The sequence below is a fragment of the Calypte anna genome, chromosome 10, assembly GCF_003957555.1.
Source record: "Calypte anna isolate BGI_N300 chromosome 10, bCalAnn1_v1.p, whole genome shotgun sequence".
In the NCBI taxonomy this organism is placed as follows: domain Eukaryota; kingdom Metazoa; phylum Chordata; class Aves; order Apodiformes; family Trochilidae; genus Calypte; species Calypte anna.
Genome location: NC_044256.1, coordinates 1706407 through 1734371, shown reverse-complemented (window position 1 = coordinate 1734371; position 27965 = coordinate 1706407). Strand labels below are relative to the sequence as shown.

The window sequence follows — 27965 nt, the reverse complement described above, 5'->3', positions numbered from 1 at the left end:
ATGAAACACAGGTGGGAAAAAAACCTTCAACATTAACAGCAGCACTGGAAATTCAGGTCCCACAATCTCAGTTCACTGCTAAATCAGGCATCCTTAATGTCAGTAACCATTTCAGCACAATTCAATTGTGAGGTTTTTGTTAATTAAATTTCTCCCAGTAGCTTCACGTGAGCTTCTGATAAAGAAGGATGCTGCAGAGCAAGTGACTGGAAAAATCTCTTGCGTTGTCAGTTTACCAGGTTTATCTGTCTACCAGTTTAAGGACCCTTGCCTGTTGTCCTCGCCAGAACTCTGCTCTGTGCCTACAGTAACATGTTTTGCCTGCAATTCATTTGCTGTTTCCAACGCTCTGACAGCCTGGGCAGCTAGAGAGGGGGCAGCACAGCAAGCCTAATGGGAGCTCACTGCGCAGAACGGTGCTCAGGGTCCTGCTGGCTGCTGCTTGCAGGCGTTTCACGCATCGCAGGAGCAGAGCTCTCTGTTTCCCATGCTCAGACAATCCTGGCAGCTCGGCTCATCCTCCACAGCCTCTGCCGACAGGCAGAAATTCGGAACAACATGGAGAGCACGCAGGCTCTCCTCCTCACTGCTGCCCTTTGCTTTCTCGCTCAAGGTGAGTGATCCTTAATTTGTTTATTCGTTGTTGGTGAAGGGGAGGTTAAGAGATTTAAGGGGGGAGGTTGAGGCTGAAGGAGATGGCTTTGGTACAGATTATTTTTAAGAAGTGCTGAGGCTCACTCCATACACGTATAGAATTGTAGTAGAGCTCTTTTTGATGTATAGTTTGTTGTCGGGTTGTTGGGATTTTTTTATATTTCTTTTAAAGTAGTTAAGCAGTCCTGATTCGAGATGCCAAACAGGACACACACAGCCATGTTAACACTGAGAAAGCACCTTACATGTAAAGATGAGGTTTTACCTATTGTGGAGGAGACCACAAGTGACAATATTAAACAGTTTTAAATACATGCTGCAAACAGTGCACCTTCTCTCTGCATGAGATATGGAAAGCACCCAAACCTTTAAATTTTTTTTAAAAAAGCACATTAATGCACTTCTGTAGATACAGTGGATGCCAGATGTAACTGGAGCACTGGTAACATGGCAAAAGGCTGGCAGTGTGGATTGACTGTAATAAGGCACTGCTAAGATCCAGCTCTAAAATTGTTTATCTAAAATATGTGGGAGTATTTGTTCCATGACAGCTTGATCTAAAAGATGTACCAATAAGCAATAAGGGCAAGGCTAGCAGTTAAAACAGTGTGACAGAAAGGTGTTAGGTTTTTAGTTAGCAAGTTGGCTTGAATTATTTCACTAAAATTGTCCTCCAGTTCACCAGGAGAAGGAGGGGGGTTAAGTGAACAAATTTTCACATGAGGGGGAAAGAATCATAAACACATGCTCTGTGAACCACCACAGATCTGTCACCTGCAAATACTTCTGCCATTGCCTTTCTTTACTAAAAAACAGGTGTCTGGCAAAAAAACCCCAATCACAAATAGCTGTAGCTTCATATTTGTGTTTCAAAGGAACTGCAGAGTATACTGAATAGACATCAGAGCTGTGCTTTTGTCAAACTGGTATAGTGCCATCCACAAGAGACAGAACAGGCCTTTTTCTTTTTTTTCCTCAGTTGTAGTGCTTGAGAATGTGTTGTCCAGAAGGCAGCTTATGAGAGAGTGCTTAAAAATAAAAAGCCATTGTCTTTTAAATAATGTCCAGCTGCCAGGATGGTTATTGCCTAGCTAGCTCTGGGAGGAAAAGTACCAGGTGAAATACAGGCTCTCACATCTCATCCCAGAACAGTTAAGAGACCTTGTTGTTTAAGAATCTCAGAGTACAGCTTTTCTGTTGGCCACAAGGCACCATGAGCAGCAGTTATCAGTGGCAAAATTACAAATAAAAATTATTTAGAACAATAAATGGGCAATTAGCATATTCATTTGAAGGTGCTGAGAAGTCTTTGAATATAATGGTTAAACAACTTTTTTTTTTCCTTACTTTAACCAGCAAGTTGTTATCATCACTATAACCATGCACTGTAACCTGAGTTATCATCACTATGACTCAGGTTATTAAGCAGTTCTCATTTCTTGGGAATACTCCTATTCCAAAGCACTCTCTACAAGCTGCTCTGGCTGCCAGGTTACTTTTCCTTCCCTCTGCTCCACACCCCTGCACATTCAGGTGGTCTCTAGAACTAGGCCTGTGAGGAGAAAACGTTTCTGCACCTCCAGTTCTTCCTTAACTCTCTAAAACTATAACTCATTTGCAGAGACCTGTGTGACAAAAACTCTTGTCCTAGCATCTCCTTTCACTGCTTTTCTTCTCCCAACCTAAGCAAACGACACAGTACTACCCAGTTTTGCGAGGCTTGTCCTTTACCCGGGCATCCCGGGGGTGCTGAGCAGCCAGCCCCGGCAGGACGGCTCCCCAAAGCTCGGGTGCCACTGCCCCGCTCACCCCCCCTGCCCTCCGCAGGCTGCGGCGGCTCCGAGGCCGAGCACCGGCTCTACGCGGCCCTCTTCGAGAGCTACAACCAGTTCGTCCGTCCCGTCAAGAACGTCTCAGACCCCGTCATCATCCAGTTCGAGGTCTCCATGTCCCAGCTGGTGAAGGTGGTGAGTACCCGCCCCGCCGGGCCGCCCGCGGGACACTGCGGGGCCGCTGCCTCTCCCGACACCGCTTTCTTTTCCAGGACGAAGTCAACCAGATCATGGAAACCAACTTGTGGCTGAAGCACGTAAGTCGAGCTGGCTCACAGCCCAAGGCGGCACCAACTCACCCCGACCCTCACGGGAAGAACTGCCCGCCCGCTGAGGCGTCTGCGGGGCGCCCGGGCCTCTGCCCTCAGAGCGAAGCCGCAGGTTCGGGAGGCTCCTGGGGCACAGGCACACACACCCAGACACACGCACCCAGACACACACTCACACCCCGGTGCACAGCGCTCCCCTCAGGGCCGCCCGACGTCGGGAACGGGAATGGGAAAGCGGCGCCTCCCCGGGCTGCTGCTGCCACCTGGCGGCACAGTGAGGGACAGGCAGACACCCGCACAGCCATCCGGACCCGCACAGCCATCCGGACCCGCACAGACCACCCCCGTCCCGTCCCCCGGCACCGCACTGCGGACCTGGCAGGGAGTGCAGCCCAAACTTTGCTTTGCAGGACAAAGCACCTCAGCACGGCGGTCCCCACAGTGTCACCTGCTGCTGCTTAGCTCCCCGAAAATGAGAACAAATCAAAAAATGTTGACAACGCCTAAAAGACTCTTTATGGGCTAAAAATGCAATTACTTGCTGATGGAGTAATTATTATTTGGCTTAATAACCAACCAAACTGCTGGCTTCAGCTTTGTGAAATGGGCTCTTAAGGTGCCCTAAAGGACAGGGCTGTGGCTGCAGGAGCAGTGACCCCCTGCAGCTCTATCCCATCCACACCTTCACACCATGCTCCCACACATCACCAAATCCCCCCATAAATTTGTTTTCACCAGCAGTTTGAGACCAAACTTCCTATTCAAGTCCTACACTCTGGCGAGTGAGTTTCTCAGTCCCTCTTTTAGTTTGTTTGTTACTGAGTAGACATTCCTGGGGCATCAAGTCAGGCATATCAAAGCCCTGTGGAGACTCACAGTCACCACGTTTGTTAAGGAAACACCTCATCATTATAGGATCCAAAATAAAACAACCCTAGCACTGATATGACAGCAATTGGTTTGAGCCTAGTCCAACAAATTGCAATTTCTTCACAAACCTAACAGACTCATTTATTCCCTAAACAGATCTGGAACGATTACAAGCTTCGCTGGAATCCAGCAGACTATGGAGGTGCTGAATTCATCCGAGTACCATCTGGCCAGATATGGAAGCCAGATATTGTTTTATATAACAAGTAAGACTCTTGCATAATTATCTTCTTTGCTCAGGGGGTGATGTTACTACTTAAAAAAAAAAATAAATCAGCAGTTCACTGACTGAGCTGAAAAGGTTTGGTTTTCACAGACCTGTGTCCCACTTCTCCCTGTTGTGCACTCACCTCTGTGCCATCCACATCAGCATCACTGGGCAGGAGCCAGCACCTGCCCTGGAGCTGCAAGTGGACAGACCAGAGAGAACTTTGCTTTCCTCCTTCATAAGGCACCACTTGTACAGTAATTTTTATCCCTCTCTGCAAGGGAGTTGGCAAGAAATTTCGTTAGACTGCAGAGTTCTTGTCTGCAAGTCAAACCTTTAACTGAAAAAAGGCTGCAAATTCTAGTTTCTTAGCTGCTAAACTCACAATCTGACAACTTCTACAATAATATGTTGATATATAAAAGCCACAGGCAAAGTTTACTTTGGATGTTAGAGTGGGAGAAGTGATCCAGTGGATCCCTCTGCCATGGAGGAAAGCAGTTCTCAGTGAATGAACTTAGCCAGACAGATCCAAACCTTAGGTTTATGGAACAGCAGTGATGATGCTCTGCTTCTAACCAAGGCCTTAAAGCTTTAAATTACCTTTTTAGTTTTTCATATAAACAACTGAAATCATCACATGGAATTTTTTATGATCCCTGGGATCAGGACAGCAATATGGGACTTAAAAAAGCCCTCACCAAACACACCCCTGACACAAAGATGCACCCTAATCCCTTTTTCCATAGTTACTACCTGCACTGCCCACAGAAGAGATGGAAATACCAGTACTGGAGGTATCCTCTGATCAGCCCCTGGGTTCTGTTGAGCTTGATCTAGAACAGAATAAAACAAAACAGTTCTGTTGGAAGGGACCTACAATAATCCTCTAGACAGACTGCAGTTTGCCATCTCCTATTTGCTGCTCTGAATATTGATTGCACTGAGCCTCTTTATAAGGGGGTGGGGGTATTTCCTTTCAGTCCTCCATGGTAAATTTACATAGCTGCTTATTGAAGCTTAACTGTAAGTGCTGACAGATGAAAGAGTTAATGTATATGATCTGAATGTCTGAAACTACCCAGAGTAGTTGCATTCTAATTTTTGTCATTTATATTTACTCCACAGTGCAGTTGGAGATTTCCAGGTTGATGACAAGACAAAGGCCCTATTAAAATACACTGGTGATGTGACCTGGATACCTCCAGCTATATTTAAAAGCTCCTGTAAAATAGATGTCACCTACTTCCCATTTGACTACCAGAACTGCACCATGAAGTTTGGCTCCTGGTCTTACGACAAAGCCAAAATAGATTTAGTTTTAATTGGCTCTACAATGAACCTGAAAGATTACTGGGAGAGTGGAGAGTGGGCTATTATTAAAGCTCCTGGGTACAAACATGACATCAAATACAACTGCTGTGAAGAGATCTATCCAGACATCACATACTCTCTTTACATCAGGCGTTTGCCTTTATTTTACACTATCAATATGATCATTCCATGTCTGCTGATTTCTTTTCTGACTGTCTTAGTTTTCTATTTGCCCTCAGACTGTGGTGAGAAGGTAACACTCTGCATATCAGTCCTTCTCTCTTTAACAGTGTTCCTTCTTGTTATCACAGAAACCATACCTTCTACTTCCCTGGTGATTCCACTGATTGGGGAATACCTCCTGTTCACCATGATATTTGTCACTCTATCCATTGTCATCACAGTGTTTGTGCTTAATGTGCACTACAGAACACCCAAGACACACACCATGCCCGGGTGGGTGAGAACCATTTTCTTGAACTTACTTCCCAGGATCATGTTTATGACAAGGCCTGCCAGTGACGAAGAGAATAACCAGAAGCCAAAACCATTTTTCACTTCCGAGTTTTCAAACTTAAATTGCTTCAACAGTTCTGAAACCAAATGCTGCAAAGATGGCTTTCTCTGTCAAGATATGGCATGCAGCTGTTGTCAGTATCAACGAATCAAGTTCTCTGATTTCAGTGGCAATCTCACAAGAAGTTCAAGCTCTGATTCTGTAGATCCTCTGTTTCCCTTTTCAGTTCTGTCACCAGAAATGAGAGATGCTATTGAAAGTGTTAAATACATTGCAGAAAATATGAAAATGCAGAACGAAGCCAAAGAGGTAAGAACATATCAGTATTACTCAAACTACAGAAACCACTTGCCATTAGTCTAGTTTGTAAGAAAGAGATTTAAAAAAAAATTAAATAATAAATATCCCACAACCAAACAAAAAATAAAAGGAATAAAGGATGGGCTGTTCATACAAGCAAATTACCCAACCTGTATTACAAATAGGTGCAATTCTGAATGTTGGTAATTTTGGGGAGCACCTTTATTGACAACACACATACTGCCTGAAGCATGCTAAAGCAATCAGAGCCAGGAAAACATACTCAGGTGTCTGTCCTACAAGATTCACAGTGAGGATTCTCCAATTCATGATCTGAATAGTGGGATTTGCTGCCTTAAGGGCCTTTAGAATGTTCCTCTCTCCCTCCCACAGCTTACCATCAGTAACAAGGTAAGAATGAACATCCTTCACAGTGCTGATGACTCTGCTGCTGCTGGAAAGTGCTGTAGCTAAATGAGACAACTGCAAGATGGGGACCATCATCTTTCTGAAAGCTGCATCTTGATGCAATAAACAAAAACAACAAAGTTTTCTTTTTATCATGTTTCTCAAGCATACTAACAGTAGTAGCCACACCACCACAATCATCACTGCATTTCCATCCTCTAAAAACACAGAACTTCAAGTTAGAGCAAAATTATTTTCTTTATGCTGAAACCAGAACTGTATTTAGGACTAGTTGGTATAGAGAACAGAAAGCTGGTTTGGGTGTTTTGTTTGTCTTCACAAAAATGTTTTAACCTGAGAAGTGCAAAATTTCTTTTTTGCATCATTCATTTATTAGCCTTTCTGCAGAAAAATGGAGTAAAAAGTTAAGCTGTAATCTCAAGAGTAACAAAAATTCTCACCTGGTGTGGTTACTATTAATACATAACATTGCTTATACAACAGTACTTGTGTAATTCTCACAGAAGGCAAAAAATTAGAAAAGCTCTGTGCTTTGAAAACTCTGCATAGGAGATGGGTTTTACATCATGCATGAGAACTATCAAATTTCTGTACAGTATAAGAAACATGCCAAATAATTATACACCAATTAACCCTTACCTTTTTACATACTGCTTAAAGACAAGCAAGAGCAGCACAGTTCAGTAAAGTTTTCTGAACAAATCCTATAACCTAAGAGTGTAAAGCTTTTCACTTTTAATTTCTGGCATACAGAAGAGAAGCTGCATCTGATGAAGTCCAGGCTCTTTTTGTATGTGAAGCAGCAGCTTTTGGCATGTTCAAATAAAGCTTCTTCAAGATGAATTCATTTTTCAAAGAACAAAGAGATAATTAAGCTGTGCATATATATCAAAGTATTCCACATATGGAAAGACTGTGCTTCCTATATACAATGATACTGATTTCTAATACAACTTATTCAGCTAATAAACATCCTGCTTACTATTGAATTTATTTTTCAGATTCAGGATGACTGGAAATACGTTGCCATGGTAATCGATCGGATTTTTCTCTGGGTTTTCATCCTGGTGTGTATTCTAGGAACAGCAGGGTTGTTCTTACAACCTTTGATGGCTGGAGATGAAATGTGAAGTTGTGAAATCCAATAAAACTTCTGCCAACCAACTCTGCACCCAACCCCAGCACCTGATGTCTCTTCTATGTATAACAAGGATGTCTCTTGGCCTCAGCTTTCCTTGGCCAAGGAGGCTTTCCTAAAAATGTGAAAATGTTAAAAAAAATGTTAAAAATATGAAAGCTAATCTCAAAGTAATGTAAGATATGCCTGACAGCTACTTTTTGCAACAACTGGAGAAGATTCAGATAGTACATTAAACTTGATGGGGATGGTTTAAGATGAGATTGATAAAGAAAATGAAAATTAAAGATGTGTTGAATATTTTCAGCTGCCAGATTTGTTTCCAGGAGTCTGGTCCATGAGTCTTCAGACTGTGAGAGCATCTTCTGAGAATAAGTTCATACCCAGCTCAATGAATGCCCTTGTGAGGATCAGTCAGCTTAGGAAGCAGGGATACCATGTTGCTAGAATGCAGAGGTCGCCACCTGGTGCATAAACTGACTCAGGCAGTGATGGAAAGGATCAGGGAGAGATTTCTTAGGAAAGGAAAACAAGCAGGCAAGTAAGAGATGATGGAAATAAAGTACCCATAAAGTAACCCCCCCCATATTTCAATGTATGAGAAGACTGTCTCAAAAAAACCCTGTTCAAAACTGTGTGCAGGTAAAATACACACTGAGATGCAGTCTGCAGGGATTTAAAGGATCAAAATACTTTGCTAGCACAGTTGGGATACAGAGGCATGCTGCTATAGTGAAGTGTTTTCTGATGAGGAAAGGCAGGGACGTACAAAATAGTCCTGGAAAGTATGATAAAAGAGCTTCTTAGGAATATTTTTCTTTTTTTTCTTTTTTTTTTTTTGTTTTGTTTTGTAATCAGTAAACACAGATCATTTAAGAGCATGAAAAAAAAATGCAACAAAAGACTGTAATGAGGAAATATTTTCTAAAAATATGAACCCTCAGTACCAAACTGGAAACTTGGAAATACTGTGTATCAAGTGATGTAACATTTATGAGAATAAAGAGAATCGAGCTGCTGAAAATTGTGCTTTTTTTGGTTTATTTTCATGAAGTGACAAAAAGGTAGCAATTAGCTACAGGTCAACACATTCAGAAAGAAGTTACATAAGTAAAGGTCCATGCTCCTGACTCTATAAAGTTATATAGTTGCAGACACAGCTGATGATAAGGTGATGAGCCCAAAAATTCTAATGTCAGCTATCTTGTCTGTGTCTCAGTGACTAAAAGAAATTCATGCATTTCCCAAAACTGTTACTGGTCTAAGGACTGGGACTCCATTGGCCAATATGCTGCCAATCAACTTATAATGGGGCATTCTAGAGACTTCATTTAACTGGGAGAAAAAGATGGGCTGGGGAGTTAAAAACCAATCAATCAATTTATCCATCCAACTGAGCCTAAACCACGAGACTAAGCTATAGTTTTACTGACTTTTCCGTCTCTTCAGGTAAGAATAAACTTCAGTAATTCAAAGCCAAGGAAGATTATACAAAGAACTTTTGCAGCTGAAGATGAAGTAAGGTATCTGAAGTACTTCTGTAACTTCCACAGAGAGAAAAAACAGGAGGAATTGTTTAATCTCAGCAATACTGAGAAAATGAAAATTATTATATTAATAGATTAAATCATATGATCTTTGCAAATTTACCTTTAAAATTAATTATGATTTGGAACACAGAAAATATCTGTATCCAGTGCCATATGTAATTGGGTAACTCAAGGTTAAGAATGACTCCCTTCACAACCAAAATTATTTACACATAAATTGGTATTAAAAAAACAAAAAAGTTGGGGGTTGTGTGTGACATCATTTCTCTGCCTGTGAGCCTTACAAAGCTAAACAAAAGCAAGAGTGTTCAACAGGTAAAACAAATTTAAAATAAAACTGAATCTTCTGATCAATTCCAGGACTTGTGCTACTTGGGAACTCGTTTCATTGCCTTGGCCTTCTTTGCCCTGTATCTTTGTATCCTGCAGGCATTGTAAGGATTACTGTATTAGATGTTCATCTTAGCATGACAATTAACAAGGTCTTCAATTTAGCAGTAAATTCCACTGATAATTTAGAAAGGGAAAGTAAAGCCAAATCCCTCTTTTTACTTGATATGTTATTATGACTTTGCATTTACTTTGTAGATACTTTATACTTCTGTATCACATGCAAGAGAATTGATAAAGCTCTCCTTTGCATACTACAGTAAATTGAAATAAGCAACTCTACTGTGTAAATATCTGCAGATCTTTAGTACTCAATGTAACAATTTATATAGTAATTTAATAACTGCACTATAGTAATAATTTTCCAACTTTTAAAATCTATCTTGCAGTAGATGTCAGTGTATGCTTTTCTAACATGCAGGTGCTGGAGAAGATCTTTCTAATTCTGATCTGGTTTAGAAGTAACTTAATGACTGTTAAGAAGCAAACTGACTTCTACATGTGCTAGGGATGCCATGCTTTAACATAAAGACAATTTTCTGGGTTTGGCTTTTTTTGCTGGATCAGAAACATGCCCATAAAAATGTGTATGGAAATAGAGCTACTGCAAATCTCCTTAAGGCCATACTAGCAGGAGACAGATCCAAAAATCTTTTATCCATTTGTACTGCCTATATGGGTGGGAACTATTATACTTGCCCATTTATGAATAACAGGAATAAATAACAAAAGGGATCCAATGATTGAAACCAGAAGAAAGGTCCATAAGAACATTCGATCAAGCACCTGAGCAATAAACTTCCAGTCTTCAACAACCTAAAAAACAAAGAAGAGATGAGTTGATCAGAACATGGGCAGCTGAAGATTCAGTACCAAACCCTGCAATTCTGGATCACTTTACATCACACTTTTTTCCCAATCAGGTCCATCTGGAAAGCCCCTTCAATAACTTTTTATAATTACACTACAAGGTAGAACAGGACAAAACTACAAACTTGTGAACTATAGAGACCAATAATAGATTTTTCATGCAGACACTGACCCTGAAAAGCCTCTGACATGCTCAACTGCAAAGATAAACACAATTTTCTAACATTTTGCAGGATTTAAGACTCATGCCACAGCCTCATCACAAAGTGGAATTTCCAGGCAGAAGCTAGAAGCAAAACTTGTAGAAAAGAAGCCCCAGGCAATCAAAATTAAAAAGGAAAATTCATAGTAGACAGCAGATTTTCTGTTACATACAAAACCTGAAAGCTGTGGAGTTACTGCTGCACAGAATTACAAGCTAGGGAGAATACTTATAGGACTTATTGCCAGGAAGCTGAACAGGAGCCAGCAGTGTGCCCAGGTGGCCAAGAAGGCCAATGGCATCCTGGCCTGGATGAGGAACAGCGTGGCCAGCAGGTCCAGGGAAGGGATTCTGCCCCTGTGCTCAGCTCTGGTGAGGCCACAGCTTGAGTCCTGTGTCCAGTTCTGGGCCCCTCAGCTCAGGAAGGAGATTGAGGTGCTGGAGCAGGTCCAGAGAAGAGCAAGGAGGCTGTGAAGGGATCCAGCAGAATTGCTGTGAGGAAGGGCTGAGGGAGCTGGGGGTGTTGAGGCTGGAGAAGAGGAGGCTCAGGGGAGACCTCATCACTCTCTCCAACTCCCTGAAAGGAGGTTGGAGCCGGGGGGGGTTGGTCTCTTTTCCCAGGCAACTCTCAGCAAGACAAGAGGGCAGGGTCTCAAGTTGTGCCAGGGGAGGTTTAGCTTGGAGATGAGAAAGAATTTCTTTCTGGAGAGGGTGATCAGGCATTGGAATGGGCTGCCCAGGGAAGTAGTGGATTCTCCGTGTCTGGAGATCTTTCCAAAGAGCCTGGATGTGGCACTGAGTGCCATGGGCTGGGAACCACGGGGGGAGTGGATCAAGGGTTGGACTTGATGATCTCTGAGGTCCCTTCCAACCCAGTCGATTCCATGATTCTATGATTCTATGACTTGTAAGATTATTTTCCTTCCTGACTGGATTATTCATATCTATATATAGGTTTTCAAGTATAGCAGACAGAACTGTGCAAGCTAATCAAAACCCTGCCAAAGACTTGTCTCTGATTTGAACTGGAGCTCTCCATATTTCCTAACCCTACTGCTTCCTAAGAGGTAAGGCTACAACAGCACTAATTCTGAACAACTTTTGCAATTCAAGCTTTAATTCTCTGGAGCCCAAATAATAAAATACAAGTGAAACCCCAGCCAGCTGTATTTTCATCTCTGAGGCTTAGAGTCACAACCACATTACACCTAAAACCTAAATACTTATCACCTGTAGTCACTCACAGTCAAATACAGTAAAGTCAGTAAGTGAAAGATCATCAACCCTTAATTTACAGGGATTTAGGTGTTTAATAGCAAACTATTCTCGAGTTTTAGATGTTGTTTTAACAGTACAGTAGATATATTTGTTCAGAATTTAGGCTAGATCCCTGGTGATAATGTCACTCGAGTCCTGAGGAGCTACATTAGAGGCATCAGCTTACTCCCAGGCTGGCATCTGAGAACAAACATTCAGCAATCAGCAACTCTGATAGACAGAGAGTTCTGTATAACTTCTGTATAAATAAAATCTCAGGCCTTGCCATCAGAAAACAGAGCAGTATCTTGAGACCATGCAACAAATTCCTGTATGTCCAGACTAGCCTGAAAATAGCATCTAAGTCCCTATTGATCCAATGGTGCTAGTTTAAAAAGCACAAAAAGGAAATAAATTCATAATGCTCTTACCCAAATGGTGTAAATATCCATTAATGACAGCTCAGACTGCAAATGTACAGACTGAAAAGCCTTTCACCTCTTCTAATATAACTTACAGATAAATAATAAGAAAGTTAGAAGAGAGCATTCAAGAAGTCATCTAATCCCTATCTGATCTCAGCATAAAATGACCAGTGTGGCTGCAGCTTGTTTTTAAACTAATATAAGTTAGGACCTTAAATACTGGTTTTATCTGGAATTGAAAACTGCAAAGTAATGCTTAGGAATATTTATTCTGAAATGCTAGGCAGATGCATTCTTTAGCTAGCATTCAGATCCAACACGAAAATGAAAAATACCTACTTGTCTCATTACAGTAACATGCAGCAGCACCACAGGGAACAGTTACAGTACATGCTCTTGTAACTGACAACTATCTCCAAAATACATTATTAACAACACTAACTTAAGTCTAGAAAAAAGCAAAACACTTAAAAAAACCCAAGGACTGTACAGTATCGGCCCCAATATCTGTAAGAATTCTCAGTATTGTACCATACTTCTACTTCTTTCCAGCAGAAATAATTAATAATAACAGCTACCAGTGAAGGATGAGCACTGGAAATCCCATAGCACACATTTAATCTGCAGCTGACACCACACCATGACTCTGGTTCCTGATTTTCAGTTTGAGCAGCTCAGTGTAATACAGCCACATACACCACAGCCATCACACCCACCACATTACACCACACCCACCCACCACGCCTCACCCCCCACACCCCACCTCACACACCCCACCTCACACACCCCACCTCACCCCCTCCGCACCTCACACCCTCTGCACCTCACACCCTCCGCACCTCACCCCACTACCCCTCACCCCCTCCGCACCTCACCCCCTCCGCACCTCACCCCACTACCCCTCACCCCCTCTGCACCTCACCCCCTCCGCACCTCACCCCCTCCGCACCTCACACCCTCCGCACCTCACACCCTCCGCACCTCACACCCTCCGCACCTCACACCCTCCGCACCTCACACCCTCCGCACCTCACACCCTCTGCACCTCACACCCTCTGCACCTCACACCCTCCGCACCTCACACCCTCTGCACCTCACACCCTCTGCACCTCACACCCACCACACTCACCTCACGAACTTCGTTCTCCTTCCTAACATGCTGGGTGATGTATCGGATGGAATCCAGAGCTGCTTCCAGCGTGTTCCTAGATGATTCTGATCCACTGGCATTTCTTGTTTCCTCCTTCTGTGGAAAGTATCTGTCTACATGACTTCTCATGCAAAGCAGCTTGGGAAGTTTGTGAAGAAATATCTTGCGAACCCAGGGTGCCATAGCATTGTGTGTGGAGGAGGAGCGGTGATGGATGTTGATAGCAAAGACAGTTATCACAATGGACAAGGTCACAAATATCATAGTAAACACCAAGTACTCTCCTATCAGGGGGATAACTTTAGATGATGATGGAATAATCTCTTCGATAACAAGAAGAAAAACAGTCAGAGAAACCAGCACTGAAGTGCAAAGGGAAATTTTTTCACCTTCGTTTGAAGGAAGGTAGAAGACAAGGACAGTTAGAAAGGAAAGCCCAATGCAAGGAATAATGAGAAACAAGGTGTAAAAAAGTGGCAAACGTCTAATTATAAATGAATAGGTGACAAAAGGATACCAGCAGCAGCCATCAGTCCTATTTCCTTTGCTCCCTGTTGCAGTCACTATTTCCCATTCTCCGTTATCAAAAAAGTCTCTCTTGTCTACATCATAATCTTCAAGAATGAGATCAACTTGGGAGCCATCATAGGTCCAGGAACCAAACTTCATCGAGCAGTTTTGGAGGTCAAAGGGGAAGAAGGTTACATCAATAGTACAAGAGCTTTTGTAGTTTGCTGGGGGAGTCCAAGCAATGGTGCCATCGTATTTTACCACAGTTTTTGTGGATGTTCCCTCAAAACGTCCATCTGCACTGAAAGCAGAGATAGATGCAGGCTGTAACAGTGGAAGGTGTGTGGTTTTAAACTATAAAATAGGGGGGGTTTATTGTCATTTCTTTTCCCCTCTCCCTCTTCACAGCCCAGATTTCCTACTATATTCTTATTCAATTTTTTTTATTTTTAAACTTTTTTTGAAAGCTGATTCTCTTTTTTTGGAAGAGTGAAGAATATTTTCAAGTCATTAAAAGATCTGGTTCAAATGACATGCAAAGGACTGTAAAAACCTGACCTCTAAACAGCATGACCAAGCTCTGGTGTTTCACACACCATAAATACTTCACAATTTGGCCAAAACATAGAAAAAATAAAAAAAAAAGGTCTTGAAATGGGCAAAATAATATTTAAGTGTATGACCAAACTTGAGTCTACAACCACTGCCACAGCCTTTTTTCCTGACTCAACAACTCAGGAGCTGCAGAAACATTGTATATGCATCTCAGATAAGCAAATGTTACTGCTTCTAAGAGCTGCTCCTTCTCAAAAAAAAACCCAACAGTATGAATTAGCTGCATCCCTCCTGTCATTCTACACCATTAGTTTTTACCCTATGCTCAGCAAGACACTTTCCTAATTAAAAAGAGTTAAAACAAAGTGAAAATAAACTTTTCAAATAGACTGGAAATTCCACACAGAAACAAATAAAAAAGACTGAAGCATTGAACATGGCAATCAAATCTGTTTGCATCCAGGGGCAAGTTCTTTCACACATTCTTAGCTCTACTAAATGGACATGATCTGTCCAACCAGCCTCCTAGAAGCAGCATGGACAGTTAGAAAGTAAACATATTTTATACAAAAAAAAAATTATAACCTTACTTGTCATACAACACAATATCTGGAATCCAAATGGAATCTGATGGGACACGAATAGATGTTATTCCAGCATAGTCTTCAGGATTCCACCTTAATTTGACATCCACCCATTCCTGTGGATATGCAGAATGTAAAATATCATTGTTAATGTGAAGTTCTTTTAAAGAGGACAAGATTGGATGAAAATAGATTTTAAAAGCTATTAAAAAACCCAACTGGCTTCTAAAATTTGCATACAACAGGGAATTTGCTGAACAGACATCTCTTTACTTCATCCAGTAACTGTTTCCTGTTTCAAGAGGCACTTGACAGTACTTCTGTACAGAACTTAAGGCATTAAAAACGTTTTTTCAGAGAATATGCTCATAAGAAAGAACCATTATAAAGTGTAGACAATTAAATTTGGAAAAAAAGCTTCTTCTGAATGAATACCAATGACTTTGGAAGCTGATCAGAAGGCATTAAAACATTTTGTTCATTAAAAAAATCATGCTGCAACTCCCACAAGATAGTTTTTCCTAGCAACACTAAAAATAACACCATTAAAAGCATAGTAGAGCTTTGGTAATTTTATACTTGAACTACAAGCTCAAGAGATAATAATGCAAGTTACTACAAATTCACCACCACAGAGAATTTTAAAAGCATATGCAGGTCAGTTCTCATTTTATTTGAAGTGGTTCAACTGCAACAAGTTCTGTAGCAACTATTAAGAGGGCACAAAGTGTTAGCATCAACACACTGCCCTCTGAGAGTTGCTGACCAGTCTCAAAGATCTCCTGAAAATAAACATTTGGCCTGAAATTACAGTAAATGGAGATAAGGGAATGGAAAGCAACAGGAAAAAATTCTTTTAAATGTAAAACCAAACAAAGAAACACAGCAAAACCAAAGGAAGTATCCAAAGCAAAAATAATTTAGTAAGCTGGTCAGTATAATCAGAGTCTGCAAACATTCTTCAAGTTAAATTGAGTATGATTTGTGAGCAGCAGTTCCCATTTAACAGTGGCCACTAGGTTTGCATCCACTAAGCATTGGACTTATATATTAAAGAGCTTGTAGGCTTTTACCTGCCCATAACTAAATGTATTTAAAAAGAAAAAAATAGTTTTTTAGACCAGGCTTATACAACTTTAGTGATCCTTTAGTGATGTTTATGTGACCATCTCAAATAAACCCCACAAGAAAGATCTTAAAACTCCCTACACAAAGACTACACAAAACCATACAGATCTTAATATAGTTTTTGAAAGAATACTTATGTACCAAAGCAGTAATTGTAAGGTTGAATACATGCACTTTGGTACATTATGTGCCAGGTTGATTTCTTTCATTTAGGTAATTTAATTTTTAGTTTTAGTTTTATAACAATTAGTCCTTTAAAGCATTTCCAGAGACAACTGCAGAAAACTTAACACACCAGTGTTTTTTTTTGAGTTTAATTAAACCACTGTTTCAGTTCTGATGTGCAGTTCTGAAGCTTCAGAACTTTTTGGTCAATTTTACACATACCTGTTTCAACCAGACATTTGTTGTCATCAATTGATTTTTCTCATCCTGTAACAATAAAGCATATTTTATTTAAAAAAATCTGCACAATACATTAATAGTAACTTGTTGCTATAACTCACAGCTATTTATTACAAAATTTAAAATAGGAAGTATGGTTCTAAAAAGATTCCAGCAACTGATAAGAATGTTTCCATGAGAACTTTTAAAGCACAGAGTTATGATCTTTGATTCTTTAACTGCTGAAAGTGGTATTTTCCCCCTTCTGCATCCCTCTCCTCTCTTACATTTTTTTATTTGACTATATTTCATGCAGTCTTACTGTTTTTCTGTGGAAACATAAACAGCCAGTGTGGAAGAAAAACTTACCTTATAGCTATAAACAGCTAATTTAATTTAAAATTAATATGCTGAGGAGAATAACACGGGGGAAAGAAAACCTGTTAATCTCTTTTATATTCCATGTTATGCCATAAGATAACCTTTATTACTAGGGAAGTGACACACTTGAAGGCTTAAAGATTTTTTTGCTGCTTAAGGGAAAGAACAAGTTCTTCAAAGTGTTTCTAAGTTTTACATAAATGAGACTGATAAATTTTAAAAATGTGGTTTTAACACTGAATAAATAAACTAAAACACAATTCCCCACCCTTAGGGATTTCACCCACATTTTTTTTCCTGAAAACTCTACTGAACATAAGAGCCATCTTTGCAATCACTTCCCCATACCCCCACCAACAATGCATTTTTATTCTGCTGAGGATGATTCCAGAAGTTTAACCCACTGTGTTTGGGCTAAAATAAGCCTATATGACCTTATGTTCCAAAATTTTCATAACTAGGGCAAAAACTACACAAACTTTAGTGTACATACCACATCTACAAGCTGAGAGATTGCAAGACCAAACTTGATTTTGATTGTGTCATTCAAGTGTTCCACTGGACGAACCCATCTTTGGTAGTCTTCAAACAGATGTTTAAACAAACGATCTTCACTTTTAGCAATAAAAGAAGGTTCTGATACACCTATATATAAAAAAGTACTTCGTTAATATTGATTTAAACCAACAGTGTATATCTGCATTCCTGTGTCCAAAGAGCTACAGCTATTTTTTTTTGCAGAGTTGAATTTTTCATCTTATCCCCTTTTCTCTGGAAAAATGGCCAAGGTCTTCAAAGAATTTCATAAAATTAGGTGGTATTATTAGCATTTCCATACCACCATCTCACTTCTAAAATCTGTGACCCAAAAACATCAAGATAAATCCAGTAGTAATAAAGGCAAACTGCACTTTTATCATTTACCTGGTGCCATGCAATTATGGAAACCCTCTACAACTGAAAACTTATCTAGAGAGGGACTAAAGTTCTACCTAAAACAAGGTGAGACTTCTTTGAAAAACCTACATCCACACTGTATGAGTCTTTAGCATATTGCATAACTTGTGCTACAGTTGGAAACATCAGTCTCCTCACGTTTCATACATTATTTCTCCTCATGTTTGGTCACATCTGTGAGGTATAAACTTTGCAGTACCTGTAGAGCACTTCTTCCACACACTCCTGTATCCTAAACACAGGGGCCAATCTCTTTCCCAGTCTGTCCTCTACCTATTCCAGTGTCACAATAACTGGATAGCACTTTACTAATTAGGTAATAGTATAAACTCAGTTACTTAACCATAGTTTTCAAGGAGTTCTATTTAAGCATCTGCACTAATTGATAACCTGGAACTGCCAAAAATCTTCGGGCAGCTTACAAAGAAGTGAACACTAAGTGTTGTCTTGTGTCCTGTGTCCAGAATGGAATAAATATGCAAAGGAGCTTTAGGAAGGAAAAAAAAAAAAAAGTTTTATAGATGCAGAAACTGCAGGCAGAGAGCAGCCCAGACTTTAAAAGAGATTTTTAAGTTGTTCTAAGGTACCTCATGGAGCAACAGCTGTCCTTCATCTTTGGGAAGACACAAAGAGGTTTTTTACCAACTCACTGGTTAGTGGGCTCACAGATATCAGTAGAATATCTGCCACTCAAAAAAGGCAAAGTTTAAGGATTCTCCATAATAAGAACCTATGCAAAAAATTATATACCCTAAATAACAAGAGGTGGACAAACATGGGGAAGATAAGAGAGAGAGGGGAGGGGAAAAAGGCAAGATCTAGCTAAGTAACCTGAGTAACAACAGCTTTCCAAGGCAGTGTGAAAGACCTGGAGGAGGCCACCACCTCAAGAAGCAGCACAAGCTACATTCATCACCTTGAAGGGAATGAGTTCACAAGGGTCCCCAGTTCACAGACAGAAGTCCAAGCAAGCACCAAAAACCATGAATATACGTTCTGGACAAAGATTTTTACTATTCACTGAGGAGATTTAAATGGACTGAAACTAATTCTGAAAAAAAGACCTAAAAATTATTATAGTCAGTGTAAAGGACAGAATAAATGTAAGAAAGATGTTCACAACCATCTCTTTTTAATGCAGATTTAAAATATTATACCATTACATAAGTGTAGGGCATGACCTCTCTAGAAATTATGTGCTCACTAACAGCATCCATCTAAAAAAAGACCTATCAGAAACAGAAAAGCACCAGAGAATGGCATAAACAGATTAAAACTAGAGACAGATTTACAAGATTAACATTATTTTGTTTCAAGAGGAGTTGAATCTAGTGAATACAACAGAAGCAGAAGAAATAGTAGTGAATGACACATGCACAAAAAACAATGAATGCATTGAACCTTTCTCTTAAAAGGTAAAAGAAACAAAAATATCAATTAAAAGCTATACAAACAATTTCTATTTGAAGTTCATTACTTTACCCATTCAGTGAGTCAGAGAGTATTAGACACTGAAGAAGAGTATAATTTGATAATTGCCCAGGACTACTAAATTGTCAGGTTTGTCAGGCAGCACCAGACTTGCAGAGGGTATCAGCTCTCATTTCACCACTACTTACCTCAGAATTTGATCAACAGTTTGCTGGCTTGCATTTGTTGCAGCATGGTTCTTGCTGAAGGCCAAATCAGCATTTGAGTTTTAAGACAGTTCACCTTCTGTCCCAAAACCAATCCCATTTCATTCATTCACAAACACAGCACCCTACTGCTCTGTGAGATGAATTATCTGTGCATGTTCTCCAATTTAATGTTTTTCCATTTCAGGATTGTTGATGTGATGGTTGTGTAATAGCAAAGAAGTGATCAGCAGCTTGTGCTGGAGCTCTGAGCATACCTCAGACAGACACATGGAAACAGATGGGATGCAAGAGTTGCTGCCAAGAGATCCAGCAAGTTACACACACACAAGTTACCTTCACAGTTATTGGGTTAAATATATTTATTTTTATGGATACCTTAGGTTCAGTCTATCCCCATTAGTTAAGGATTTTTTTCTCATGTGTAACTATACGTAAATTTGTCACCTTGCTTTTTACAGACATCCAAAAAAATACTTCCTGAAGACACGACCTACTCTATTTCTGTATCCCTATTTCCCAAGTTATGAATGGGTCTGTGTGTATTTCAGCCTAATGTTTCATAAACACTTGATTTTTGTATTAGCATTAATTACATTTCCCTTTTACAGTTACAACTCTCAACTGAATTTTCTGTACAATCTGAGCATGACTGTGCAGCTGGGTATTCTCTCCCCACTAACTGACCTTGAAGCAATGCAGAGGCAAAGTTGCACTTTCACCATTTCTGTGTTTCTGTAAGATGACCTCCTGTACACCGATACAGCATCCTCAGGGTACCTGCTGTTTCCAGTGTCTTCCCTGCTATGCTAGCTGGGGATGTGTTCCTTTACCTCTTCTGTATACTTAAAGATATTTTTCAAAGCATTTTACACTCAGAGCTAGAGTTTACTCACTGATTTATTACAATGACCATGTTTACTAACAATATGGTTCAACTAATTTTTTTCAACTAATTTTTTTCTACCACACTTCTTCATATTTCTAGTTTGTTCTGCTTATTAATAAGCTGGGCTGTATTGGTCTAAAAAAGAGCCTATACAAAGGAGAACTCCATGAGGAAGCTGGAGATGACAACAAGATATTGAGTAATCAAAACCAAAATAAACAAACACTCCTACTTTCCCAGATTCTATTTAATAGGACCATACATACATAGTCTGAATGCATTTCATTTCTCTTTTCCCTGTATCTGCATGCTTTTAAGATTATAATACAGGGTGCAGTTCTAAGTTACTTGTTGTCATTAAATCCAACAAAAAAAAAATTGACAAACTGGTGGCAAGCAGAAAAAAGGTAGAGAAGAGAGGACAAGAGATGAAAATACAGTCAATGGCTTAAGGCAGCAGACTTGGTATGCTGGTTAGAGGAAAGCAGAAAGAGGTTAAAACCTAAAACTAGCAAGATTAGCAAACAAACAAACCAGAGTACAAGTCTCACAGTGAACCAGATGGCAAGAGATTATGGAAGCACTCACTCTGCTACTAGCTCACTGTACTAAAAAAATGCAGATTTGTAGCACTTCATGAGCAAGTCTAAGTATGCCTGGTTTTGGGTGCCTTTACTTTTCCTGATATTAGGTAACTTCTGCAGTCCTAATCCAAGGTGGGCTCTACATATGGTTTAGTGCTAAATCCCAAAAACAATGTTTACTTTATAATTCACACCTGAAACTCTTCTCTGCTCATCCCCTCTCAGTGTGATTTCATGTTCAGCAAAAAAAGCTAATCACATGAGATAATGCTGGATGGCTGAAATTTTAATCCTACAAAAAGGAGAGAAACGTTTATGCACAAAGCAGACAAATGAACCAGCTTTTTTAACCTCTGAAGCAGGTGGAGCACACTTTTGACAAGACAGCAAGCAGAAATTCTAATTGAACACTTGATGTCAGAGACATTTAAAAATCTAGTTCTGCAATTTCTCCCTCCAGATATTTAACAAACTTCAATAGAAGTACTCTAGAAGACCCATGTGTAAAGGAAGAGGAAGCATTACAGGGGTGTCAGGCTCATTAATAGCACGGCAGACTGTGTATGTGTCTGTTCATTTTGTTGTTGTTTCTCAAGTCAAAATTTCACAAGTGCTGCTAATGGCAGGGTTGTTAAATGCTTCAGACAAACTACAAAAATGTTTTTCTTTTGTAAAAAGCTGTCCTTTTCCATTGCTTCTCACTATGGCATTAAGGAACACAATTTCTTTGCATCTTAATGTGCTCTAGGAGCAGTACTCCTTTTACAAGAGCATGGGCTGTGGGTGTTGCAGCTATACCTAGATTTTTTCATGAATTTGTTTTTAAACAGGAGAACACCAGAGTCTGTGCTCCTCAAAACAACATTTTCTTTTAAGTATTCCTCAGCACCTCCTTAGATAAAGCATCTAAGAACCACAATGGGACTGCAGAACACTGGTTCTTATACTCTAAACAATGTAGTTCAAGGCATTTTCTAATTGATATAATTGAGGGCTAATCATTTCACAAATTTAACTACTACAAACTATAACTAAGAGTTTACCTACAAACCAGGAAGGAATACTAACACACACAGTACAGCTGCCTTCAGTACACTACTGTATTTACTATGATGACACAGACTTTTTTCTTAAAGCAATACATTTTACATAATTTATAGCAAAGGGAGCACATAGGAGTCTAGAAGTGCAATGGAAACTGTAAATCTTACTCTAAAAATTGTTCTGTGATCATTTTCAGAGAAAATAAAAAGTTTTCCATCTTTCCTACAGACTAACTTATTCCACAGTGAGCATCCTTTAAGTTCATGAATTTTCCCAAATCCAATCTACTCTCATCACAACATTATAGTAGCTGGTTACAATTCCAACTGTATTTATATTGCAGCAGACAAGAAAAAGCAGAACAAGATCACATCCAATATTAACTACACAGCTCTCTAAGCTTCCCTTTACATTTAAAATATCTTGCTTAATCTTCAGCAAGCAGAATAGGTAAGTGAAGTTTAAAGTACAAAATGAAGTAAAGTTTAAAGTATAAAATGGAAGTTAAATTTCTGTATTAATGCCTCCCTTCCTTTGAAAGGATCCTGAGTCATACTTTCTGTATGGCCTTCCATTATTTTGCCTTCTTTTCCTTCTATGCTTTAGCAACTGCCAAAATCCAATCATCCATGAAATGTTTAGTTAACAGCATTTAGAAAGATCAAACTCGTCTTTACTAGAATAAGTCAAAGCAGGATTACTGACACCATTTACAATTTACTAAAAGAAAGTCAGAAAAGCCAGCTATTACCTCCTACAAGTGTTTTTTTTTCTCCCCTGTATAAAAATAATTCAAAACCTACCACTACAGCTACAAGCATGGAAAAGATTCTGGACTGTTTCTTATTGGTGTTTTTTATTTTTTTCTTTGCAAATTTGTTTTATTTAGAGGTTGTCTTGAGATTCCAAAGGTTGAGAGCACAAAAGTGACAGCCTTGTATTCCTATCACTATGTACACATACATGCCTGGTAGCTGCAGGAACACTTAGGATTTTTATTTACCCCAAGCTTGTCAAGTTATTGGGAAGATTTCTGCCTTCTCTCTTACCCAGCACATCAGTCTCCTGCCAACCAGTAGCAAAATAAAACAACGTATTGTGGAAGTGAAACTATCAAGGATTTTGAGCTGCAATGCTGCTTAGCACTTAATCAATGTGAACAGAGGTACAAGAACTGCACATAGAAAGCAGGGAAGATGTTTCCTACACTCAAGTCAGATTTAAAAGATTGATAATTGAAGCTGATAATTGAAAGTAGAACTAAACTATCCCCTAACAGCTTAGCATCAAGGGATAATTACAGACTATATTCATGAATGCATTTACAAGTACACCAGACTGTACTGCCATGTAGTTTGTAGCTAATCAAGAAATACATCCTATCAACTACAGACCGATGGTCAGTCTTTAGATTGAGACCTAACTGCAGAACTAACCATTCCTTTCTGAACATCTCTGCTATGGATTCCACTGTAAATGCCCAGAACCCACCCAAGAGCTTCCTGAACTCTGCAGTGAAGCTCCTCCCAGCAGTTTTTTCCTGATTAACAGCCCCCTACACTGTAAGGTTAGGGGTCTGGTGCATGGCACAGCATTTTCTTGTTACTTCGTTGACACTAATGTTCTCCACACAGCTTTCAGCTGACAGAACTCTGGTCCTTCTCCCTGCCCCAACAGCCAGGGCATGTGAAATTGCTGCCTCATGTCAGTCTGCCTCAGGCTAAAAATGCTGGTCACTGAAGCCAGGAGAACTTTTTTTCTTTAACAAATCCAGGATTTGGTCATCTCTCTTTGTATCATTTAACACTACATCATTTTGCTGACTGCTGACTTGCCAGTAAGGACTGGAAAGACAGCACTGAGGAATATAAAACACAAGCAGCAAAAAGCATGTATGCAAGTGTGGATAATACAGGGAGCAAAAGGAAGAACAAGTATACTGAATGTTAAATATACTTATTTATATAGATTTTGATGGCATGTATCATGGAAGTAAACAGAAATCCACAATTTATACAAATATGTCACAGGCCACAGGCTCCTTACAAGTTGCCAGTGCAGCTCTGGTTGCTGCAGAAGTTGTGCACTGGGGTTACCTTCTGCCGTGGCTGCATTTTGCTTATGCAGCTCAATTTCAGTCTCAGGTACACTGCAATACAGTGCACAGAGAAACTGGACACTCTCCTTAGAAATAAGATACTCTGCTCAAAAACAGATGCAGGAGGTTTCAGAACATCTACTGTCATACAAAAAATCAGGTTTCTGAAAAGTGGGAAATGATGCAAATACTTTCCATCCACAGCTCCTCCTACAAAGCAGCACAGACATTTCTCTGTAAATCAATGCTCACATTTTTCTCCCTAAGAATCCCAAAAGAAAGCACAAAATATTGTCAGAGAAAAATCAGAAGAAACCCCTACGTGCAGGGAGATTTGCTGCTTCCTGCTGGGCAGGGAGGAGGATCCTATCTGCTAAACTGAGTGGAAAACGTTTGGGTGTGTGACCTCACAAAGGAACACGACCCCAGTGCAACATGGCACAGCACTGCTACGGGTGGTTCTTAACCTCGATTCAGCTCCTGCATTTCAGTCTCACCTGTTTAAAAATCAGAGCAAGGAGCAAAAGTTAGAATCTGGCTGTATTTTAAATCAGCACAGAAAGTTATCCAGGATAAAGGGTTAGTTCACTCCCAGACTTCTAACTAAAGGAAACACAGAATCCATTTTCAAGCCCTCACAGTGTAATGAAAACTAAATGACATACATAATTCACTTCTAGTCGTTAAAATTATTACCACATGTAAAGTAGTATCTCTAGAATAATTTAACTGTGTGTACAAGATACTTTGATTTAGGTTATTTTTCTTCACCTTATATTTTAATAAGAAGGTGAAAAATATCACAGCTACCTATTAATAGCAAATTTCATTTTATTTTAGAGGAAACAAATTGTGAAAAGAAATTTTATCCTCGCTATATATGAACAGTTCTCAATGAAGTCAACACTGCTGGCTTGTGCCAAAAGACAAAATCTGCTTTAACATGAACGCAAGCAAATCCATACCCTCATCTGTACCTTGTAATGTAACATAACAGTTTCACAAAGTAATATCTTCTGCTATGATGAAAAACACTACTTTTCCAAAGACTGATACCAAGATAGCATTTTCACTCACAGTTAGCAATAACAGACTGTTTTGCATGTCTAATTAAAACTGAGACATTAATACCATTTCCTTTGCCTAAATCATACTTAAAACATTTTTTCAATTTTTAATTAATCTCCTTTTTGCTTGCAAAACTGCAAAACATAGGAATGTACCTATAAATTATGTAAAAGCCATGTTCTGGAATAACTACTGCTAAAAAATTCTTGGCAAAGAGCATTGATTTCGCTCCTTTAATCTTTGTGTAATTTCATAAACACTTTATCTTCACATTTTCATCCTTCAACTCTGAAAGATACATCCTGATTGAATTACGAGACTGACTCTTTTTAAGTCAAAGAAATAACGCATGACAAAAGCAAAATGAATTCTGCTAAAAATTCTTCAGAAGGACTTTTTCCTGTGCAGCCAGATCCATGTGCGATATCGCAGTTATTAAAATATATCCTGTAAACTTCCCTCTGTACCAGCTGCAAATTTACAACTCTTCTTCGCCTCAGTAAGGGAACCGAGCAAGAACTGAAAGCCATGACACTTCAAACCTTCAAAGAACTATCAATTAATTTAAAACGCGGGGCACCTGGGTAATGAAACCCGCAGCACGCAAGACTCAGATGCACCTGAACAGTCTCGGTGTGGCAAAGGGATTTTTTCCCCCCCTTGCCTGAAAGGGGCAGCTCTGGGGAACCTCTTTGACCGTGGTCTCCGTAGCTCACCTTAGTTTGTTCAAAACCCACCCCAGTCCCGCAAGCCCCACCTCAGCACACCGCAACATCGGCCGGAACCCCGCTTCACCTCACAATCAGCCTTTTTTAAGCCTCGTCTCAGCAAAAGTTGATGGTGTGGAAAGCGAGGCTGCCCCAACCCCGGCCGCCTTCCCCACACACACCGAAACCCGCCTCGTTTTACCTCACGAAACCCGCTCCCCTCCAGCCCGCTCTCCCGCCGCTGCCAGCCGAGGGAGCGACAGCCCCGCAGAGCCGGGGGCTCCGGTACCACCTCCCCCTGCCCCCGGCGGAGAATTAGCCCCGCACAACAGCAGGTTCACGCGAAAGCCGGGTTCGAGGGGGCTCACAAGTCGCAGCCGACCCTGCCCTCCCCTCCAACACCCTCCCCTTCTTCTCCCGCGGCCCCGGCAGAGCACCCCGCCCGCCCTCACCCACACGGGGCCGCCCTGAGGCGCCTTACCCGCCTGAGGGGAGCGGGCGGCCGGGCCGGCTGCAGGCTGGCTGAGAACGTGTGGGAAGAAGCAGGTGAAGAGGAGCAAGGGGCGGCCGCAGCACACCCAGGCTCCGCGCTCGGCCATGGCTGGGGTTGGGTTCCCCACGCTGCCTCAGAGCCCCACGGCGGGAACGGGGGCAGCTGCGGGGGCGCCGCGGGTAGCGGTCAGCGCTGGCCCCGCCCCGCCGGGAGCCGTCAGGGGGCGCGAGAGGAGCGCGCGCGCCGGGAGCCGTTAGAGCGGGCGGAGCGGGGAGGGGGCGCCCCTGAGGTAGCCCTGAGGTAGCCCTGAGGTGGCCCTGAGGTGGCCTTGAGGTAGCCCTGAGGTAGCCCTGAGGTGGCCCTGAGGTGGCCTTGATGTGCCCCTGAGGTAGCCCTGAGGTAGCCCTGAGGTGGCCTTGAGGTGCCCCTGGGGTAGCCCTGAGGTGACCCTGAGGTGGCCCTGAGGTAGCCTTGAGGTGGCCTTGATGTGCCCCTGAGGTAGCCCTGAAGTAGCCTTGATGTTCCCCTGAGGTGGCCCTGAGGTGGCCTTGAGGTGGCCCTGAGGTGGCCTTGATGTTCCCCTGAGGTGGCCCTGAGGTGGTCCTGAAGTAGCCCTGAGGTGGCCTTGATGTGCCCCTGAGGTAGCCCTGAGGTAGCTCTGAGGTGGTCCTGAGGTGGTCCTGAAGTGGCCCTGAGGTAGCCCTGAGCTGGGCGGCGGGTGCCGGGCGGACACCCGAGCTGCCCGGTTTCAAGGGGAGGCAACCCCGACCGCCTCCCCTCAGGCGTTCAGGAGAAGTTCCCCGGGAGGGAAGGAGGGAGAGGTCCCGGGGGGCAGGGGCTGAGGCGATCCCCTCACGCACCGCCCTGCGGCTCCGCACGTCCCGCAGAGGCTCCCGCGGAGGCACCGGAGACCCGAGGCCAGGATCACCATAGAAACCTTCAGAAACCCACCCGGATCCACATCTGCTTCTTTTAAACCATGTTGGAAGTTTAAGTCGTTTTTAGTGAAAATGAAAATATTAAATTTAACTGGTTTTAAAATCCCACACGAAGCGGTAAGGTTAATTTTCTGAAGCTTCTAAATCAATGCTTTGTAACTTTTACTCAAAAAAAGATAAATTGATGCAAGTTGAAAAGGCCTAGGATGTTTCTATCTTTATACATATACATATTTATACATTAAAATATATACTGAATACTCTGTACAAAACCCAACTTCTTTCTCTATCAGATAAATAAAAAGCTGTTACAAAAGACAGCTTTAAATGCACCATGAAAATCTAATTAGTGATTTTTCCTAAATCATCCTAATGGAAATGTATGATGTACACTGCCACAGAGAGCAGGAGCAGTTGACATTAATGCATTTTTTTACATTTAAGATGCTGCTTAAGATTTGAAGAATAAGAAGATTTGGAAAGAAAGGCTAAATGGCTCTAGGCAGTGTTCATGGAAGGTGCTAGATTACCAGATTCCTCGGAAAAATGGACCTTTTTAAATCCAGATAATTT

At 41.1% G+C, this 27965-nt stretch overlaps 2 protein-coding genes across 2 annotated transcripts; one reads left to right on the top strand and one right to left on the bottom strand.

The window, feature by feature from the left end:
- On the top strand, positions 1-7583 carry CHRNA3 (cholinergic receptor nicotinic alpha 3 subunit). The gene is given in 8 exon segments (XM_008494324.2): positions 1-11; positions 449-493; positions 495-613; positions 2482-2621; positions 2699-2743; positions 3782-3891; positions 5022-6033; positions 7455-7583. Coding segments are annotated over 8 exon segments (1611 nt in total).
- A 2347-nt stretch (positions 7584-9930) lies between these two features.
- Positions 9931-26607, bottom strand: CHRNA5 (cholinergic receptor nicotinic alpha 5 subunit). Its single transcript, XM_030456983.1, has 6 exons — positions 26443-26607; positions 17471-17622; positions 16600-16644; positions 15091-15200; positions 13415-14246; positions 9931-10347 (listed from the first exon to the last, which is right to left on the bottom strand). The coding sequence occupies exons 1-6, from the start codon at positions 26558-26560 to the stop codon at positions 10186-10188; spliced, it is 1419 nt and encodes a 472-aa protein (XP_030312843.1). The 5' UTR covers positions 26561-26607; the 3' UTR covers positions 9931-10185.
- Between the last annotated feature and the right edge of the window lie 1358 nt (positions 26608-27965).